Genomic DNA, 19,391 nt, shown 5'->3' on the forward strand with positions numbered 1-19,391 from the left:
CAGCAGGATTACAAAAAACTATTAAATGGATTTCCACAAAACTTAGATGGAGTATGGGTCTCTATCCAGAAAGGAGCCCATTAACTTTTAGTGCTGATCCAAAGAAAGTGACGGATCAGGGATCCAGGGATCTTTTCTCACTACTTCCTAGCATTGCAAGATTGGGCTGTTAATGACATTTTCACTGATTTCACAGGAAATAAGGGATTGATCTTGATTCAAAACAGGGAGTGAGTACAGTTTGGCTTCCCACAGTTTTCTGGGGACTTTATTTTCCAGAGTTCTCCTTCAGCTGTAGATTGCATCCATTCTTGCAGCAGAAAGTTAAGCACTGAGTGGGCTCAAGATGTTCAAATGTTTCAGGGAGAAGATGGAGCAAATAAAACATGGACTCCGTCATGTTTACGTCTATATCTTATTTTAATATTGTGATAAAAAAAATGGCAACACTACACAAATTCTCAACAGAGGTCTTAAACCTAAAACATAGAGTTCACTGTCATTCATGTACTGATGATTTATGGCATTAATTCTACATTGTAAAGAAATTTTAAAAAACCTAACAAAAAAAAATGATTGCAGCAGTTGTCGAAAATCTAAAAATCAACGAGAAGCATTTTTAACATCTCTCCATCTAATCACAACTGTGTTTCTGGTCATCACGGTAAGCTAAGATAAGTTAAGCTTAGCTAAGCTAAGCTAAGATAAACTAAGCTAAGCTAAGCTAAGCTAAGCTAAACTAAGCTAAGCTAAAATAACCATCAGCTGGCTGTAGCCTCATATTTTAGGGAAGGATGCGAGAGTGTTCTCAAATTTCTCATCTAACTCTCCCAAAAGAAGCTAATATATCCAACATATTTCCAAAATGTTGAACTGTTCCTTTAAATTCATAACTTCACTTTCCAATTTATTCAGTTCATCACATCTCCATCAAGCTACAGGTGAACTCGCGTTTGTTTATTGATCAGGAACTTCTTTCTGACAACACCGCAATTAATTTACTTCACATGACATAACTCTGCTCATCGCTGACAATGATCTTTTCTTTTGTGTGTTTCGTGATTGTTTTGTTTTTTTCATATTGACCTCATGCGTAAAAAAAAATGACAGTTTTCATAAGAACATGATTACAGGGTACAACTCTTCATTCACTTTCATTATTAATGCTTTCATTTTATCTTATGGTTCTTCTTCACAAATCTACATCTGCTCAACTTTCAACGAACATAAAACCACAATGAATCCGACCAGTACAATTTTGTAATTTGTGGGTAATTCCACCACACACACACACACAGACACAGACACACATACACACATCTTCGAATCAGCGTCGCTCTTCAGAAGTTTTTCCATCGGATGGAGGAAAGGATGGTGTGGATGAAGTAGAGGAATGTGGCCAGGAAGGCAAACACCTGAAACACACACAAATGAAAACATATAAATATCAATGTTTGGAGCTATTGATGGTAAGATAACATAAGTTTTTACTTAACATGTGTCTGCAGTCATAAACAGATCATGTGGACCAGTTGATAGTTTCATGTTCACACAGAAAGGATTGACTTAGTAGCCACAATATAGCTTTTCTTTAATCACTGATTTCTTCTTCTCTTTTCGCTTCAATTCCTAATTTTTGAGAAGGAACTCAAACAAGAAGGGTCACTATGTCACCAGCTTTGAGGACAGACAGTGCTGTCAGCAGCAGTAAAGTCAGTAGGAGATGCAGATGGAAACGCAATACATCGTATGACTTCTGATGCAGAAATGCCTCCAAGAAATGAAAGACCACACTTCTGAGAGAAGTTTAACGGCTGATAAAAAAAAAAAAAAGAAGACATTTTTACTACGCAAATTTCTGTCAGAAAGGCTCCTTTTATTTTCTGAGGGCATTTGTGCATCAGAAGTCAAATGATATAGATATGTTTGGTCTAATTATGTTTCTCCATGAAACCCCCATTGACTTCAACACAACCAACACTGCAGTCTAGCCCAAAAGCAAGACTCGGTGACCTTCCTTCTTTATCAGGTTCCTTGGGTTTTGGACCAATAGGCCTTCCCATTCAACTCATTAGGGCAATACAATCTTGCTGCCCCTGATGAAGACCTATGTTGGTCACAACGTCATTTTAAACACATAAATCAATGCTAAATAAAGGCATTTTAATTGCGCAAATCCTACAGTGAACCTAAGATTGTTATTGAAGGAGACTGTCTCAAAAAATGTAAAGAATGTCAAGCTGTTTGTTATTTAAGTCCTGTAATGTAAATTTTTCAGTGCTGTACAGATGAATAGATGTGTGCACCCAATTCTCACCACAGCAGCGATGTCAATCTGGTAGTTTTTTGTTACGCCCGAAACTGGTTTGGCCCGGAAGGTGATATAAGCCAAAACCACGCCTGCACTGAGGTAGAAGAACGCTGCCAGGCCGTGGTAAGCGTAGTCCTGGAGACACACACGGATCAAAAAAACAAAACATTACAGCACTTTTCTCTCAGCTTCATTTGCTCTTTCTCTCATTCTGATCTCTTCCTCTTACAGCAGCAGCCCAGCCGGAGCTGTTCTTATGACCTCCAGCTGCGAAGATGACCATCCAGAGGAAAGTCATGACGAAGCAGAAGACAGAGACAAACATCACCCAGCCCAGAGGCATCGGGGGGTCCACGCGGGTCGACGCCACCAGGATCCACACCAGACCACCGAACACCTGCAAAGATGGATTATGATTTATGATATTTGGGATATTTGTTTGTACCAGAGTGACATCAAACTGACTACTGGCTATACCAGATGATTGCTGGTGCAGCCAGACCTTTGTCCAGCACTACAAGGGCACTCTAAAGCCAGTGTTTAGTTTGTCTGTTCTGGACTTCTGCAGAAAGTGCAGTGTAACAAGATGAAAGAAGACCCGCTCTCTCCTTGTAGATAAAAAAGACGTCATAGTTTGAATTTTTGGCATTTCCTGTTTTATTTTGTATCATATTCTCATGTGTTGTTCATTACCTTCCACTTCCTGTCTTTGTTTGTTTTCCTCCTTTGTTCCTGCTTTTTGTCTCTGTGGCTTCTGGTGTGTCTTCAGTTTTGCATCCCTCTTTAAGTTTTTTTCCTTGGGCTTACATCTGCCTGCCTTTTGTTGTTTGCGTTTTGGATTTTGGGTATCAACGTCACTAAAGATCTCTTTCTGTCCTTCTATCTTACTGCCTCTGTGTGTCTTGTGTCCTTTTTTTTTTATAAAGTCTGAACAAAAGGCTCATTCTAAGGTAAAGAAAGCACAACCATTTGTAGTTTCAAGTGATTATCCACAAATTAACACATAAATGTTCATGTTATATTCCATTTCTACCACCTGTGAATCCTACACACTGGGACCTTTAATGTCTCCTTTCGTTGTTCTGCTGTGACAGTGAGTCACATGACTCCTGCAGGCAGCCTGAAATTACTTGCTAATTACTTGCCAAAACAAATTATTTTTTCCAGTGCATGACATGAAATCCTACTACAAGCAGAAATACATTTTGATACTCCTGGTTTCTTCTCCTTAGGCCAGCTATTTTCCCTCAAATGCCCTGTGACATACATGCATACTTCCTCTCAGTCTAAATAGGCTTAACTGTGATCTCTTTTTTTATTTTTATTTCAAACCCACTGTAGCCATGACAGTTTAAAAGTAGATTTTAAAAAAAGGTTACAACAAATGAATAATTTTAAACGTTTAGACATGTCAAATAAAAATATTCCAGTTCTGATTAAACTTTTTTCCTTCTGCTGTTCAGGCTTCATCACCATTATTTTGACTTGGATGGTATATTATAGGTCACGTGTGTTATTGATCAAACACTACTTGGATGCAGGCTGATTTACATGGCTACACATGGGTCAAATGATTTAGGAATTAAAAGAAATCACTGGATTTTGTATTTGCTGCAAGTTTAAGTTTCAGTTTTTCTTTTTGATCCCATTTAAGTCAAGAATCAGCACAGTGAACTTGCAGATAGCAAAAAAATGAATAAATCTAAATGAGGTCAAAACCATAAAATGTAGAAGTCAACAATTCATATGAAATAGCTGTCAGACTAACAAGTCAGCAGGATCAGAGGCCACATCTCTCACATGTTGACTAAACAAACATTTATTTTTACTTTCAATAGCACAGGGTGGATGGTGTTTAGTTACTTTAGATAATGTTAACCACATCCCTATGATCGAAACTCTCTGGAATGAACTTTTACTGAGTCATGACCCACCTGCCTGAATATACAAGCGTATAAACGTGAACAGAGATCAACGTAAAAAAGCCTTTGTGTCGATTTAAACACAAGCCATGCCTTATTTAATGATTCTGGCTCAACTTCCATCGCCTTGGATTTTTCTCTTTTTCTGCTATTAAAGAACTACATTTCATTATACTGTGTACGTGATCTGTAGGTTGATATGATAAAGAATGGGCGTGACTCTCTCAAGACCCAATCAAACATTTACACAAAAGGGCATTTCAGACTTGCACTTTACAAGAGAGGGGAGGGTCGGCTTGAATGCCACATGTTACAGTTTCAAGGATTTGTGCACTCAGAAACCCAGAAAAAACCCAAAACCTAGGGATGTTTTTTATACGTATGTATACAGTTGTGTTTGTATATTGTGGAGCTAATGTGACACATGTATCTCTCACATCTCATCTCATCACATTCAAATAGGTTACAGCCCATCCAAAGATGAGGTTACATAATTGCTGCTTCACCTGCATTTCAGCGACTACATATTTCTGCTAAGAGAACCTGTTGTCTTTTGACCTGCATATTACAAATAAATAATAGATAATAGATAATAGAGATAACTTAACTTTTCCTGCACTTTATGATTTATATCATGATTACAGCCTTCTCTGTCTGGACTAACTGAAGTAAGAAGTGAACCATCACGGTGCCCTACACAAGGCTTTTATTGTTCTGTCCTTTCAAAACAGACAAGAATTTCTTTCAAACAGAGCTCTATTAAACGGAACACTTGCAGATATCTTTAGCCTCTTCAGCACATTTCATCGTCACACCGTCTGCAGATCTGTTTCTTGTTTTCATTTCACTCCCCTGTGGGAGCAGGGCGTCAGCAGCCTGGTTGATGGATCCTCATCAAAACCCTTCCCTTGATAAATAAAAGCTCAAATAAACAACCTAACATACAACATAAACTGGAGACACTTTCCTCCCCTGCGCCGTCATATGAGCAGTTTCTATCTTTTGTCGTCGTTCGGGGGAGAGGAAGAGTTGGCCGCATTCTTTCTTAGATTATCAGCACACAGACACAATATGAGTGAAATGTGAGAGGTGGAAAGACCCAGGCGCTCCTCCCATGTTGGGAATATGTTTCAGCATCTCCCCTTTCACCAAAATGCACATTTTCATAGAGCACTTCTACGGAAATACTCAAAAATGAAACTCGTACTGTACACCACATTTATTTGTTGGTTTTTCAGGCCAAAATACAACAAAGTCTGGAATTCATTTTTTTTTTTTTACATTAACATCCAAGTTGGTCCCTGAAGTTAAACATGAGATACAACAGCATAAATAACATTATAACATGCACTTATTTCAATATCAAATGTTTTCCCACTGCCTTTTGTTCCTTTAAGATACCTTCATTTTGTTAAAGTTGACGACTTGTTGTCAACCAATTGAATAAAATAGTGTAATTGTTACCACGAGTGACATTACTGACTGCTTATTGCAATGTGTGTTTTATTAAAACACTTTAAAATCAAATGAGTTCCACTTGACACGGGGAAACTCATCAGCTGAATTCCAAACATTTATCCAGAATGGAAAGAAATACCCTCCATTACTGACTTGAAGGTCAGCTGCTCTGTCCTCAGCCATCACCAGTCGCACTCACCAGTTCAGGCAGGTAAAATATATCCGGGGCCGTGACGCAGATCCCCAGTCCGCTGGGCAGGCTCCCCATCGCCTGAGCAGTCGTTGCAGCCATCTCTGCCTGTTCCTTCTGGCGACCGGCCCTCTCCTCTGAGCTCAAACTGAGTGGCAGCAGGTGTTTCTGACTCTTATAGGGAGGCCAGACAAACCCGTTCTGCTCCTGTGGTTGAGAGATCCCTTCCCACAATGACTCCTTGCACCACCCTTCATCTTACACCACCCAAGGCTACCTGGTGTTTAATGTTAGCTGGTGACCTGTGAAGGGATTTTTGAAATGATCAGAGGAATTTTGTGCCCCGTGGCTACAGATAAACCTGTGGGCTGAAATGTCTACAGTTTTTTGCTGCAGAGTAAAGAAAGAGTTCACTGAGTTTCAGGTTTATTCTGACTTTATGATCCCCACACAGTGCCTGCAGCCTGTATTTGTGGTGCACACGGGGGCTATCACAGGTGTTTCTTTCCAAAATACAGATGCTCATGATTGGTTTTATGGCTGAAGACATTTAATTTCAACCACCTCAACCTCACAGACCCTTTTAACAGTCACACAGCTTTACTTTGAAGGGGCTGTATGTAAGAAAATGTAACTTATCAGCAGAATGTGAATAAATAGCACTTTTACCATGATCATGTCTGTGTATTGAAGAGATATCTACTGACGTCAGCATGCTGTCCAGCAAGCCCTGCTGAGTCCATGTGTTGCTGTGTAATCACTAACACCGACTCACAAGCTCCCAGACCGAGCCGCTAGCTTCACCGCTAACTGGGCTAACTGGTGGTCACACTGCTCTTTGTTTTGAGTATGAATTAGCTGGTTCTTACCTGTTGCACCTTTAAAGGTGAGGTAATAAATATTCTAATTTGAACAACAGATCAGTTTGAAGCATTTTAGCATCTTTTGGCTTGTTTTGGTTTTACAGCACAACTTTGGCTCATCAGTCCATTTCCAGCCACAGCCAACGCAAAAAAAGACAACTTTAGGGACACTCTGGTGAACATAGTGGAGCTTTTAAATTCTAAAGAGCCAGACGTTTATCTCAGCAGTTAGTAGAGAAACAGCTTAGACAATTAGAACAACTTTGACCAGCAGGCCACCAGCGCTGGTTTATACAGTAACATAAATGTAAAATGACCAAGAAGAAAAGCCACGCTGACTGAATATCCAATTAATTTTATTTCACATTAATTCATCGATTCCAAAAAAAAAATCCCTTTTAATATTTACATCATCAAATGTTTTGAGAGTTCTTGTAAAAATGCAAACAATAAGTCATGTGAAAACAGCCATTCATGCCGAACATCGGACCAAGCGTTTCAAAAGAGAAAACAAGCATACACTAATGCTATCAAATATGAATAGAAAAAAATTGTGGTGATCAGAAGGGAGAGCCATTGATCAATTCATATTTACATATCTGATGTTCATCGTAAACATGGAGAAAACATGCAGGAAACAAAGGACAGTCCTCTCGCTGATCAAACCTTTTTAGATATTCAGTGTTTCAGGTTGTGAAGGGTGCAAATCCTTGGACTTATTACTGACTTAAATGTACTGTAATCACACAAAGTTCTGCGACGGAATGTGTTTTATAATTTAAGTGAAATGCTGTAAAATCTCCGAACTGTAGAAATGTTTATTACAAGCTGGAACCAAACTTCTGGCAATTAATTTGTAAAACAGCTTCATAAAGAATGTGAAATATTCTGGAGTCATTGGTTATTTCACCTGTACAGCAAAGTCAACAATGACACTTTAATTACTCTCTGCGCTCTCAAGTGTTTTCTGAATTTCAGCTGCCAACGAGTAAATGGTTTTATCTTGTTCTCTGTCAGATGCTTAATCAAAACATGTCACCATGTTTGGCTACGTAAGGCTTCTCATGACACTATTAAAGGGCCACTCCATATTTTATGTCTGGAACAAAACATGTAAATATCTTAAGCTGTGGAGACCACAGAATTTATTTTAAACACATGGCCGAACATCAATTTAAAAAAAAAATAAAAACCTCAAGGACTCTGTTGGTTTCACTTACCCCTATTTTGAGATATCCCTCCCACAAGAGCGATTTGGCTGAGGGTGAATTCAGTTCAATTTGTGGTGCTCACAGATTATCTATGAATAACTTGTTCTGGAACTTCTTCTGATGTAAAAACAGTTGCAATGAAAACTGTAAAAAAGTGTTTGACGAATGGGTGAGAAAATGATGTTTTGTGTATTGTGTGAACTGACCCTTTAAGGCATCTCTCTCATTGAAAATATTCAGTGCAATTACACTTTATGCAATTGAGCCTCATTATGAATTCATCTTCAGATATCGTAATTTAGAACCTGCTGCTAACTATTTAAGCAGATCTGTGGTTAAATTAGTTATTTACACTCATCCACCATGTTTATTCTGACAAACACATTTTAGTTTTCATTCACATCTATCTGAACAATTTAGGGTCAGTTTACGGGTTAATAACGTGCAGGTATATCTAGCTAATCAGTCCAATTTATAAGTGACATTTATTGATAACCTGTTTGTTTTCCACTCATTCAATCATTTGATGTATTGGCACTTTGGCTGGTGAAAATGAATGGAACAATGGAAAAAAATCATCCCCGGTTTACTCCAGTGACAGATCAGATCATTAGGACCTCTTCCATCTGATGGCGGAGAAAATGGCGTGGAGGAAGTAGAGAAGAGTGGCCACATAGGACATCACCTGAAAACCACAGACAGAAAACAGATTCAATTTTTTCCCCCCGTCTGATTGAAAATTGTAGCAATGAAAAACAAGACTGTAGCTTTAAAGAAACGCTGGAACAAGCTGATACAGAAAATACTGTCTCGTCTTTACAGAGTTAACGTCTGTGTGTCTGACATACCACTGCAGCGATGTCCAGCCTGTAGACTTTGAGAGCGTCACCGGTGAGAGGCTGCACGATCCCCCCGACACCCGGCACAATCAACCCTTTCAAAACAGTGATATAGGCCAGATCCACCGACGCACTGAGGTAGAAAACCACCGCCACAAAATGATAACCCGCATCCTGCAGGGGGGAGGGGGGAAGGGTGAGGGAAAGGAGGGATTGAGAGAAAAAAAGAGAGGCAGAGGGAAGAAGAGCAAAAGGGAAGATTGAGGCAAAAGGATAGAGATTTTATCAAGAGAGGATGGAAAGACAAACGGGACAATGGTGGATGAGGGAGGAAATTGGTGAGAGAGACACGACAGACACAGTTAAAAGGAAGAGACACGTGAAAAAGAAGACGGGAGAAAGTGAAAGAGGTGATGGAAGAGAAGAGAGGACATGAAGGGGGAATACAGAGGAGAGGACGTGGTCACAAAATATGAAACATGACATCAAAGAGAGGCAGAAAACAACTTTCAATCAACCAACCATTTCCTCAGTTCTGTCCACTTTAGTTACTGTTGTGAAGCACAACCTCTGCAAATCATAACGGTGGTCGATTTACCACCACTAAATTCCTAAAATTGTTTGAACTGAATCTTCTTCTCACTTCTCAGCCCATGTGTCGGAATAAAATGTTGGTTCTATGCATTTCAGCAAACCACGGATACATTCAAATGTGTTTGTGTAAAATCGCGTGTGGCGAGGAGGGCTAGAAAGCAAAGAAGGCTCGAGTCTGAGTTTTAACATTTGTAGGTGAAACCACTATTTTCGTGACACAAACTTTGACCTAAAGAAACGTAAGGTTTCAACATATGCTGGTTTGCAGATACGCAGATGACCGACATTTAGCCTGGTGACTGGGTTGCATACGTAGCCAGGCAGTGTAGATTTCCTTGGCAAGTATAATCATAATCATCAAATATGTAAGACTACAGGCAGCCGACAGATTCCTTTGAGAGAAGCTAGCCTGAATCCAACAGTAACATAATCCATCTACGAGTCCCTTTAAAGCTCACTAATTGAAGTTATATGTCGGCGTGTCTAACCAGGGAGGGCCAGATGCTGCTCCCGTTGGCTCCGCAGAGGAAGAGGAGGAACCAGAGCGTCGTCACCACGAAGCAGAACACGGACACGAACATCACCCAGCCCAGAGGGTTGTCTGGAATTATGCGGGTCGACGCCACCAGGATCCACACCAAACCTCCGAAAACCTGCAGGGTCACACGGGGGAGGCGAAACAGTTCCTGTTAGTATTTAGCAACAGTCTCATGACGATTAATATAACCGGTCGAGTTTTACTTTAATAGTTCCTTGTTACTGGAGCTGTGTTTTTAAAGCTGTGTGTTTAAATGTTTTCAGGGTTTCCTTCAGAGTTTTTCAGCTAGTCTGCACTTTCATGAACTCTTTTATTCCCCCACAAGTTGAACTATAACAAAACCTGTTGTGCATGAGACACATTTTGAAAAAAGGGGGGACCCATTTTAACTTTCCAATATAGTTATGAACGAGCCTGTTTCATTCTTCAGAATACTCCTTCAGTGCTTCTCATGTAAAACTTGTGGCGTTCCCCCTAAAGTAAGGGTTGGGCTTACACACACACACACACACACACACACACACACACACACACACACACACACACACACACACACACACACACATTGTTGGCACTCTTGGTTCAGTCTCTCTCCTCCTTTGACAAACACTGTGCTTAAGGGAGTCTTTGGCATTCAGATATAACATGAACCGGCACTTGTTCCTTGATAAGAGGCACTTTGAGATGCTTTACTGTACAGAGAAAACCATTAGCATTCTTTATTGTGCAATAAGACACTTTGTGTTGTGACAGGCCCTTTTCTTATAGACGAACACAACTGCACTAATAAACTAGAATGGCACTCAGTAGAGAACATACCTCCACCACAGCCAAACGGTCCCCTTTACTTTAATCAAGCCATATATCACAGAGGATTTACCTCAAAATGTTGATGAGTATTGAAAATCAATCAGTTTACATTACTGAAACCAAATCTGAGGTTAGAGTGAGATACTGACCACCTGTAAGACTTCAAAATGTTGGTTAAAGGAATAATCTTCAACTGGTTATAGACCAACCACGATTTCTTGCAATTTGTCTCACAAACACGGCAAAACCAGGTTTCACTCAGCTGTGTACACACGGCGAGTTCAAAGCCGGGCCAGTCTATTCATAAATCAGCTGCTGTGCATTTTCTGTAACTCGGAGACCAACTTTCAGCCTGACCACACATAAAGAATGTGACACGCCCTGGATTAAACAATACACCTGCAGGTAGTTCAAATATTTACTGCATTTATTCTTCTCCGTATGACTGTATCACTTCATCGGAGCTATATATCAGCTTACACTGACGGATGTCTTTACTTTCATGCGATGTTCTTGATGTGTGAGGTGTTTTATTTCAGAATCTTGAATTTAAAGTGACGTCTGTAGGTCTAACATTTGTCCACATCACATGCAAAGTAAAACAGTCGATTCACTGATGGAAAAAACTTTTTATTTTCATGGGGTCGATATACATTTTTATGTTTAAAGCACAACAAATCCATATATATATATATATATATATATATATATATATATATATATATATATATATATATATATATATGTTTTACCAATCTATAAGGATATGACGGTTTTCATAATGTTTTTAATGTGAAAATGAGCTTTCAAGTCGATAAGCAGTGAATTATCAGGATTATAAGGAAACACCTGAGGCCACATTTTATTACTGTGAAAACACTGTTACTTCATAAAAACATGAAGCTATTACATGCAGCAAATATTATGTAAGCCTTATCTCCAGTACTTCATATCAGGCTATCGGCATACAAGAGAAACCTATCCATTCTTATCATCACAGGTCAAAGTGAATTAGTCTGAAGGTGATTCAGTTCCCACTGAATATCTTTCTTTTTTTAAAATCAAATTCTCTCTGTTGGAAGATTCAGAAATGTCCACTCTAATTCACTCTACTTCTTCATCTGACTCAAGTTGAAAACAATCCTTGCATTTCCTGTAAAAAGCTACATGTGCTACTCTTGGCAAAGCTATGTAAAGAAACTGTATTTGGCACATGGAACGTAGAACATTTTCAGATATATTTGACAAAAAATCTTTGTCTCACTCTGAGTTATCATTGGAATATGATATAACTAGTGTAAATCCAAGATAACTAAAGATTTTTCATTGAATTATTCCTTTAATCCATATGACCTCAGCTTGAAATAAGTTTAAAAATATTCAAATATTAATTGTTATAATAAGCAAAATGTGAAGATATAACATTTCAGATGTTATGTTAAAGACATGTAAGTGTTGCAGAGATATCTCCTGAAGTTGAAGCATGCTAACAAGCTAGCCAAAAAAAAAAAAATCTTTTCCCTGCTGCCCCCCCCCCCCTTTTTAAAATTTGTGCTATTTTACAACTTTGAACCAGGGTAGTAAATACTACCAGTACATTTCCACACCTGAGCTGCAGATTATTTCATGAAAAGGTGCACTGGCACGGAGTCAATAGACCCAAGCATGCAGGTAAACCATGGGAGATGATGGCTGGTTTCGATTTACACCTCAATCTGCAAATAAAGCTGTTTTTCCACCTGTGTCACACGGATTTAATCTTGCAGAAAACACAGATAGTCTGTGGTTGTTTCTGAATGATTCAAGCAAACAGGAGCTTTATTGAATGAGTTTTATTACTTCCTTAACCTTCATCAGGATATTCCACTCATATTCCACAGCCACAGGACAGATTTAAGAGATAAGAGCAAGACATGGGAGCTTTCAAAGTCTTCTCACTGAGGGAGGAAGTCTGTGCCCTAAATATATACAACAGAAAGATCTGATACATCAACATGATCCAAGTTTGGACAACAATACCAGATCGGGGTTAACCAAGGTTTACCACTGTGACTGCAACGTCTATGAGTCGATCCTCTCCTCATTTCCTGTCACCTCTTCACTGTTCAGTTAATAAATAAAGACACAAGACTAGAGACACAAGACTTACTAGACTGTGGAGTTAATGCATAATCATTGAAACTTTCAAGTTCAAACAGAAAGCTATCCACAGGAAGTCTTTTTCCAATAATACAAGCCTCAGGAGCTCCAAAGAACATATGTGCAAAATAACAGTGTGCCCTCAAAATGTACATTCAGTTATCTTGTAATTAATCAAACTCGTTCATGGAAGGAGTCACCTTAGAAAATAAACTTCTCTACTGGAATGACCAGGTTAGAACCAGTTATTGGAGTAGGAAAAAAATCTAATGAATAGAATAATCACTAATATTTGATAATCCTACCCTTGTGAATGGCTCTTACACATATATGTAAGATATCTTATGGTTTTTATTTTTACAGAGTTTTGAAATTATTAAAAGTTGACTTTACTTGCAAGGAAAGCCTCAGAATAACCGAGTAGAATAATAAACTACAATTTATTATCAAAAAGCTTTTAACAACTTCAACAATCTTTTCAAAGTGATGTAAACTTTTAAAATTTAGAGTATGTAGACTCATAATAAAGTTTTAACTCAGGGCTACATCTCACACTGTGAAAAAGTTGTGTTGATTTTTTTCTTGATATTTTGCTTTTTGTTGTCAAAACATGTCGAAGGTGCTGTTTTCTTGTTACCATATCAACAGCGTGTCTTCCACTGGAGATGATTTGGTTTCTGGGAGAAACTCTTAATATAGACCCAACGGAAAGCAAAAAACTTCGATATAAATAACTTGTGAATCTGTGCCACCGATTATCAATAAAAACCAGCTCAATCGTCTGTTGCTTGTGTCATTTTCAAGCAAAAAACAAACCTTTCAACTCCTCCTTGTGGTTTGTGGTCACTCTGCTCTGTGTTGGCTTCACTGATCAAACACTTGATGCAACACAACAATACAAGACGGATTGTTTGTTATCTGAAACTGACTCGCCTCGATGGAGCAATGATGAGGAAGCAGGAAACAAGATCAATATCTAAATGGTGCCCGAGGAAAGAGGGACCTCCAAGAACATCAAAGTGAGAATGAACAGATGAGAAAACTCACAAACTCAGGGATGAAGAACACGTCAGGAATGGAGGTGAAGATCCTGCCGCCTGTGGGCAGAACATCCCCCGAGGTGGTGGAAGCCATAGTCCAAACCTGTGTTTGTGTGCGATTCACCTGGAATGAGATGCGCAACACATTTTAATCTGCTTTTTAAAGGCCGTCTATCACTCCCCCTTCATCTCCTCCTGCACCTCCCTCTATCTCCTCTACTCCACCTCCACATCCATCCCTCCGGTTTGAAACGACCAGTTTGACAGGTGATTTTTAAGGCTTTGTGTGCATAGCAGGAGGATGTCTCAGGTCTCAGGTAGTGTGTGTGTGTGTGTCTACCCTCATGCGTTCCCAGTGTGTTTGTGTGTGTCTCTATATATGGCGATAACCCGTTTACATGCACACACAAAAGTGATTGTGAGGCAACTAATGCAGCAGGGGGGAACAAAAGGAGGTAAACGTCATTCTCTGTGGTTGACAAATAAAAGCTTAGGTCCTGAAAGTTAATCTGCACTCAAATAAAAACCGTTGCCAATGTCATTAGAAAACACTGACTACCGCTTCTACGCTAGAGTTTCAGTCTCAATTATGAGACTCATCAGTTTTTTCTCAGTAACAGTGTGTTGGATGACTGAAATGTCGGCAATGTACATCTCTGCAAACCACAGACATGTTCAAACCTTATGTCGCAACTTTAGGCACAATAATAATGTGGTTAACTACCATGCTCTGGCTGGAGGTGTCCCGAAGTCATTGAAATCATCCAGCGGTTTCATGCTTGCAAACGTTGGACCACAGTCTCGAACTGCGGTCACTGGCTTGGGAGCCTTCTTGCTTGCAACTCATCCAACTCCATCACACGATACATGGGAACCCACGGAACCACATTCCTGCTCAGTCAGCTTCGAGGCTACCACACACGGACCGAGAGAGGGAGGGTCAGTTTGGTTTGTTAATGTATAGCGTGCACATGGGGATGACAGCCAGGGAGAGGATGGAGAAGGGCAAACACACGTCAATGAAGTGGTTTGGAAGTGAAACAAGAGAGCAAGCAAACAGAGAGAAAGACATACAGTAGGCTGGGAGTGGCTGTTATTTAATTTATCACCTGTAACACTGTAGTTTTCCACCTGACAACAGAAAAACAATTACCCAGCGGATAGAGGAGATTCAAGGATGCTTCAGGTGCAATATGTGTGATCGAAGTAAAAATGTGCAGTCTAAAACTAACTCAGGTCTGGTGTTACGTGAAAGACGGAGGCTGAGGCTGCTGAGCCCCGTTCCACTGCCATTGGTTCCAGTCTGCACAGCTCGAGTCATCTTAACTGAGCTAGCTTGCTAACACCATATATAGCTTCAGCAATTATCACTGGACAGATCGTGCCAGCAAAGTCTTTGTGCTAAGTTGAATTAATCCTCGTGATGGCTCACTATTTTACACACAGATATAAGTGACATCAACCTCATTCAAATAAACGTATTAAATGTCACTAATATTACACTATGTTTATTGTTTGTTGTCACAGTGAGATGGCGAGCTCTACCTTACAAGTCTGATTGTGCTTTTGTCTCCGAGTGTGTCGTCCACTCAAACTGTCAAACACAGTGATGGTTTCCAGGTTGAGGGATTCAAACTCGGCACAATATACAAAACCCATTGTGCAACATGACTCACAGTCCTTTAAATCTCTGTCTCAGTTCGTATCGGACAATCCTATGTGTTGCCACAAAATACATAACAACATGCACCTTTGAAATCATCTTTATTGATAAAAGTGTATCATATTTTTCTGTGTTTGATATTTGAGTTTCTCATGCTATTTACACAAATTAAGTCAGAAGTTGTTGCGTAAGCTCTGCAGTGAGCTGAGTGACTACAACTGGAGACAAATGTTAACATGCTCGACACTGAGTTGCTGAAGTTTAAAAACAAGAAAAAGGTGGGGCAGTTGTAAAGACTGAACCTATTAAGGAAAACCACAGCGTTTCGTTCAATGAGCATCAGTTTTTACCATGTCTATCAGTAATGAACATGACATGTACTTTAGAGCTTTAGATCAATATTTTTCAGGGTGAGCGTTTGAATGTGTGAGTCACAAATTAGAGATTACTGGAAACAACGCCGCTATGGGCTCAAATTTCACATAATCTGAAAGGGCAAAGAATGTCTCATTCATTTCACTACCATGTATAACCCTTGTGTGTGTTTAGTTAAGTTACTTCACCAACTAACTGCACCATGATAGATATTTCATGACGAAACAGCCTTCAAAACAGTGCCGGCTTCTTATAAAAGTCATTTTGTGATTTGCGCTAATGACGCACTCAGCTAACGAGCCAATTATAAGGCACCATAAACCCTTAGTATAGTGTAGTGAGTCATTCTGTGAGAGCAGCTTTCATGTTGTCCAATTGAGGGTTTGTCTCTTTCAGAGAGAGAAACCTGCTTTGTTCTGGAGATGCTGGACACACCCCGAGTCAACTTATTGATCTGTTCGCTGCTGCTTAGGTCACTTAAGTGTGTTTGGAGACTCCTCTGCTTCTTCAAAAGCTAAAGGTCAAAGGTGACACCGAGGAGTCTAAATGGACTGAGGGTTGTTCTGTCTGATTGTATTACATTTGCTGTTTACCTGCAAAGAAGAAGAAGAAGAAGGAGGAAGCAGGACAATGTCTTCTTTCCCTTTTTTAGATTGTTCTGCTGCCCCCGATTGTCTAAAAACAAATCAATTAATGAGGTTTTAAAACATAAAATAGCGCGAACATGGTAGCAAACAGCAGCTTATGCTTTCACCTAGTAGCCATTGAGCATCACTGTAATAACTTGGAATCGTGTTTGTGTCCACCTGATGAATGTAATACCAATTGCTTTAAATTAACTCCTATGGAAAGTACTTGGTTCTTTAGCTGCTAGCATCAATTATGTTGCTACCTTAACATGCTGATGGAGGGCAGAGAGCATACAGTTGGGTTGTTTGAGTTATTTTTCACCAAAAGCAGCTGCCTGATGCAGCTGACAACATTTGGTAACAGGAAACAACATTTCCAAACAGTGAAGCTGCAGACCATAAAACCAAACCAACGAACTGAAAGACGCTAAAACGCTCTGGAGAGAAGAAGGAAATCATATAGTCGGTTCATGATTCTCTGAGGGGTCGTCACTTCGGGTGTATCTTTTTAACATTAAAACTGACTCCCACTAACCAATAATCTAGTCATCCACTCACTGTCTTCCTCACACTCTCAATGGAAGAGGTCAATTTTCAGTTTATACTCGTTTCACAATTTAAAAGCTTGACAATTAATCCATGGGCTATTTAATTGTTTAGTCTGCCTCCTCATGAAATGAAATGTGAAACTATCCCTGTCTGAACCGTCAGAAAAACAAACTCACACACACACACTCACAGAAACAGAGTTACACTGGCCAGGCAGCCAACAAGCTGTGTTTGGCCAGTATTAAGAGAGACACACCTTTGGACGAGCTCCTCCATCATGGATCTGATTACAAGAACGCAGACACACACAGATAGACACACACACGCACACACACTTCCATGGGAACCCCTGCCAGCTCTGTCATAACACAATGGCTATTTGTCAGCGTCAGGTGTAGTAACACACATACACAGATACACAAACAATGATGCATTGTATTTTATATCCTGACTGACAAAACTACACATTTCGTGTCCAAAAAAAAGATCAATGCAAAAACGTTAAAATATTTCAGGACCTCATTCCACTGCACTGTTAACTTGAGGTGCCTCTGATAGCCAGACAAACTGAACTTCAACTTGAGGAACCAGGTTCAAACCCTATTTGTTTGTCTGCTCTAAGTTCCTTTTAGCTCCAGGGGGTCTGCTCTGTGGCTGAACCTGACGTCTGACCCCCCCAGGGGGAGGGCAAACACAAATGCTTTACCAAAACATCATGCTCCCTCTTGTAAACTTAAATGTTTAATCGTACATCTTAAGGAGATATGTGTCTTCTTGAGCAAAAAGAAAATCAGGAACTCAGCTCTACGCAGCATTTTTCACTTCATTGTTTTAGTTTCTTGCCCCACAGATGTTTCAATTTACTCTCACCACTCTCAGATTTATATTATTAGATGTCAGTTCAATACCTGCTACATTAGCCAAAGAGCACATGGAAAAAGTTAGCAACAAACTGGTGAAAATATTTGGAGCAGATAGCCAGATATCACCCTCAGAAGTTGGTGGTGGAGACCAAAAACAGAGCTAAAACTATGCTAATCTTACAGCATGTCAGCTGGACCTGTAAAGAAGCAACTGTTGACAAGGGAGCAGATCATATACCCCATTAGGATACATCCAGAGGACATTAAACTTGTTTTAAAAAGTCTTGATAACATTCTGAATTACACACAATGTATATTCCAGAGCAAATAATGTACAATCACATAACTATTGTACGGTACAAGATAATATCCAATTGTATCAGCACTGTTATCTGTATTTTTTCCTTTTATGAAGAATCAAGTGGACATCCTTTTTATGAATATTTGGCATAATTTCTAAAATATGTGCACTCTGTCATATCTTTAGTCATCACACTGAATTTATTTTTACCCACGCCCCCCACCAGAATAATTTCCTCATATAAAGTATCTCATGGTGGATGAGTGTTTACTTATTCAATCAAGGAGTCAGAAGCCTCCAGGCTCATCTTTCCTGCTCAACTGGTCCTGACCTGCCTTCCTCTTCTTACTCATCCTCCTCCTCCTCCTCCTCCTCCTCCTCCTCCTCCTCCTCAGACACAGTTGTCCTCCTGGGGCACAAAGAGAAGTGGGTGAGCGGGTCTCAGCGTTTCCAGGTGATAATAGCAGGCACATTACAATGAGGTTTTCTGTCTGTGGCTGAGTATCATTTCACCACATGTAAAGCTCAGTGTCTGAATATTTGCAGATGGGTGTCCTGTAATGTACTGTACTGTGTTTACCTGATATAAAACAAGCCAGGTTTTACCAACTGATGTAACTTATTTGGTGCTGGCTACAAATATCAAGCCTTCTGCATTTTTATTCAGACTATTATCAAAATCTATCTACAAAGGAATTCCAACATAGACCCGTCTTTCATTCATCTTACACAGGCTTATAACTCAGTTACCTTTAAAAGTGATGTTACCCAACACTGCTGAAGGCACACATCAAATTTCTGTCATATACTGATGTTTTATCCAAACTATGAAAGAGAAGCGTCTCATAAGAGTTTTACCTGTCAAACAGTGCATGCTGGGAAGTCTGCTCATATGTTGATCATGTGTCTTTAATTTATTTTAATGAGTTGATTGAAAAATTATCTGAAAATAATTGTTAAAGAAAATGTCATTGAGTCTAATAAACGTTTTACAGTGTAACTTTCGCAGCTGATGCCAATGACTAATGTCTAGAGCACTGAATCGCTTTCATAAATTTATGTTTTGCTGTATATCAGAAAAATACTCAATTTGCTT

General features: G+C 39.5%; 2 protein-coding genes across 2 annotated transcripts; both read right to left on the reverse strand.

The window, feature by feature from the left end:
* Window positions 1-420: 420 nt before the first annotated feature.
* LOC119033798 (myelin and lymphocyte protein-like) lies at window positions 421-6,060 on the reverse strand. The gene is made up of 4 exons (XM_037124335.1): window positions 5,891-6,060; window positions 2,541-2,708; window positions 2,318-2,446; window positions 421-1,415 (listed from the first exon to the last, which is right to left on the reverse strand). The coding sequence occupies exons 1-4, from the start codon at window positions 5,981-5,983 to the stop codon at window positions 1,341-1,343; spliced, it is 465 nt and encodes a 154-aa protein (XP_036980230.1). The 5' UTR covers window positions 5,984-6,060; the 3' UTR covers window positions 421-1,340.
* A 1,076-nt stretch (window positions 6,061-7,136) lies between these two features.
* LOC119033702 (myelin and lymphocyte protein-like) lies at window positions 7,137-18,704 on the reverse strand. The gene is made up of 5 exons (XM_037124113.1): window positions 14,640-18,704; window positions 13,923-14,039; window positions 9,877-10,041; window positions 8,804-8,968; window positions 7,137-8,640 (listed from the first exon to the last, which is right to left on the reverse strand). Exons 1-5 carry the CDS (start codon window positions 14,640-14,642, stop codon window positions 8,566-8,568), a joined length of 525 nt encoding a protein of 174 aa, XP_036980008.1. The 5' UTR covers window positions 14,643-18,704; the 3' UTR covers window positions 7,137-8,565.
* Between the last annotated feature and the right edge of the window lie 687 nt (window positions 18,705-19,391).

Source organism: Acanthopagrus latus, chromosome 15 (assembly GCF_904848185.1).
Source record: "Acanthopagrus latus isolate v.2019 chromosome 15, fAcaLat1.1, whole genome shotgun sequence".
Lineage (NCBI taxonomy): Eukaryota > Metazoa > Chordata > Actinopteri > Spariformes > Sparidae > Acanthopagrus > Acanthopagrus latus.

Excerpts from the sequence above, each read along its gene's own strand:
- LOC119033798 (XM_037124335.1), bottom strand. The coding sequence starts at position 5,983 with ATGGCTGCAACGACTGCTCAGGCGATGGGGAGCCTGCCCAGCGGACTG. Across the intron at positions 2,709-5,890 it reads TATTTTACCTGCCTGAACTG|GTGTTCGGTGGTCTGGTGTG; the intron begins GTGAGTGCGACT and ends CCATCTTTGCAG. Across the intron at positions 1,416-2,317 it reads AGATTGACATCGCTGCTGTG|GTGTTTGCCTTCCTGGCCAC; the intron begins GTGAGAATTGGG and ends TGTGTGTTTCAG.
- LOC119033702 (XM_037124113.1), bottom strand. Across the intron at positions 8,969-9,876 it reads GCAGCATCTGGCCCTCCCTG|GATGCGGGTTATCATTTTGT; the intron begins GTTAGACACGCC and ends TCCCCCCTGCAG. Across the intron at positions 8,641-8,803 it reads GGCTGGACATCGCTGCAGTG|GTGATGTCCTATGTGGCCAC; the intron begins GTATGTCAGACA and ends TGTGGTTTTCAG.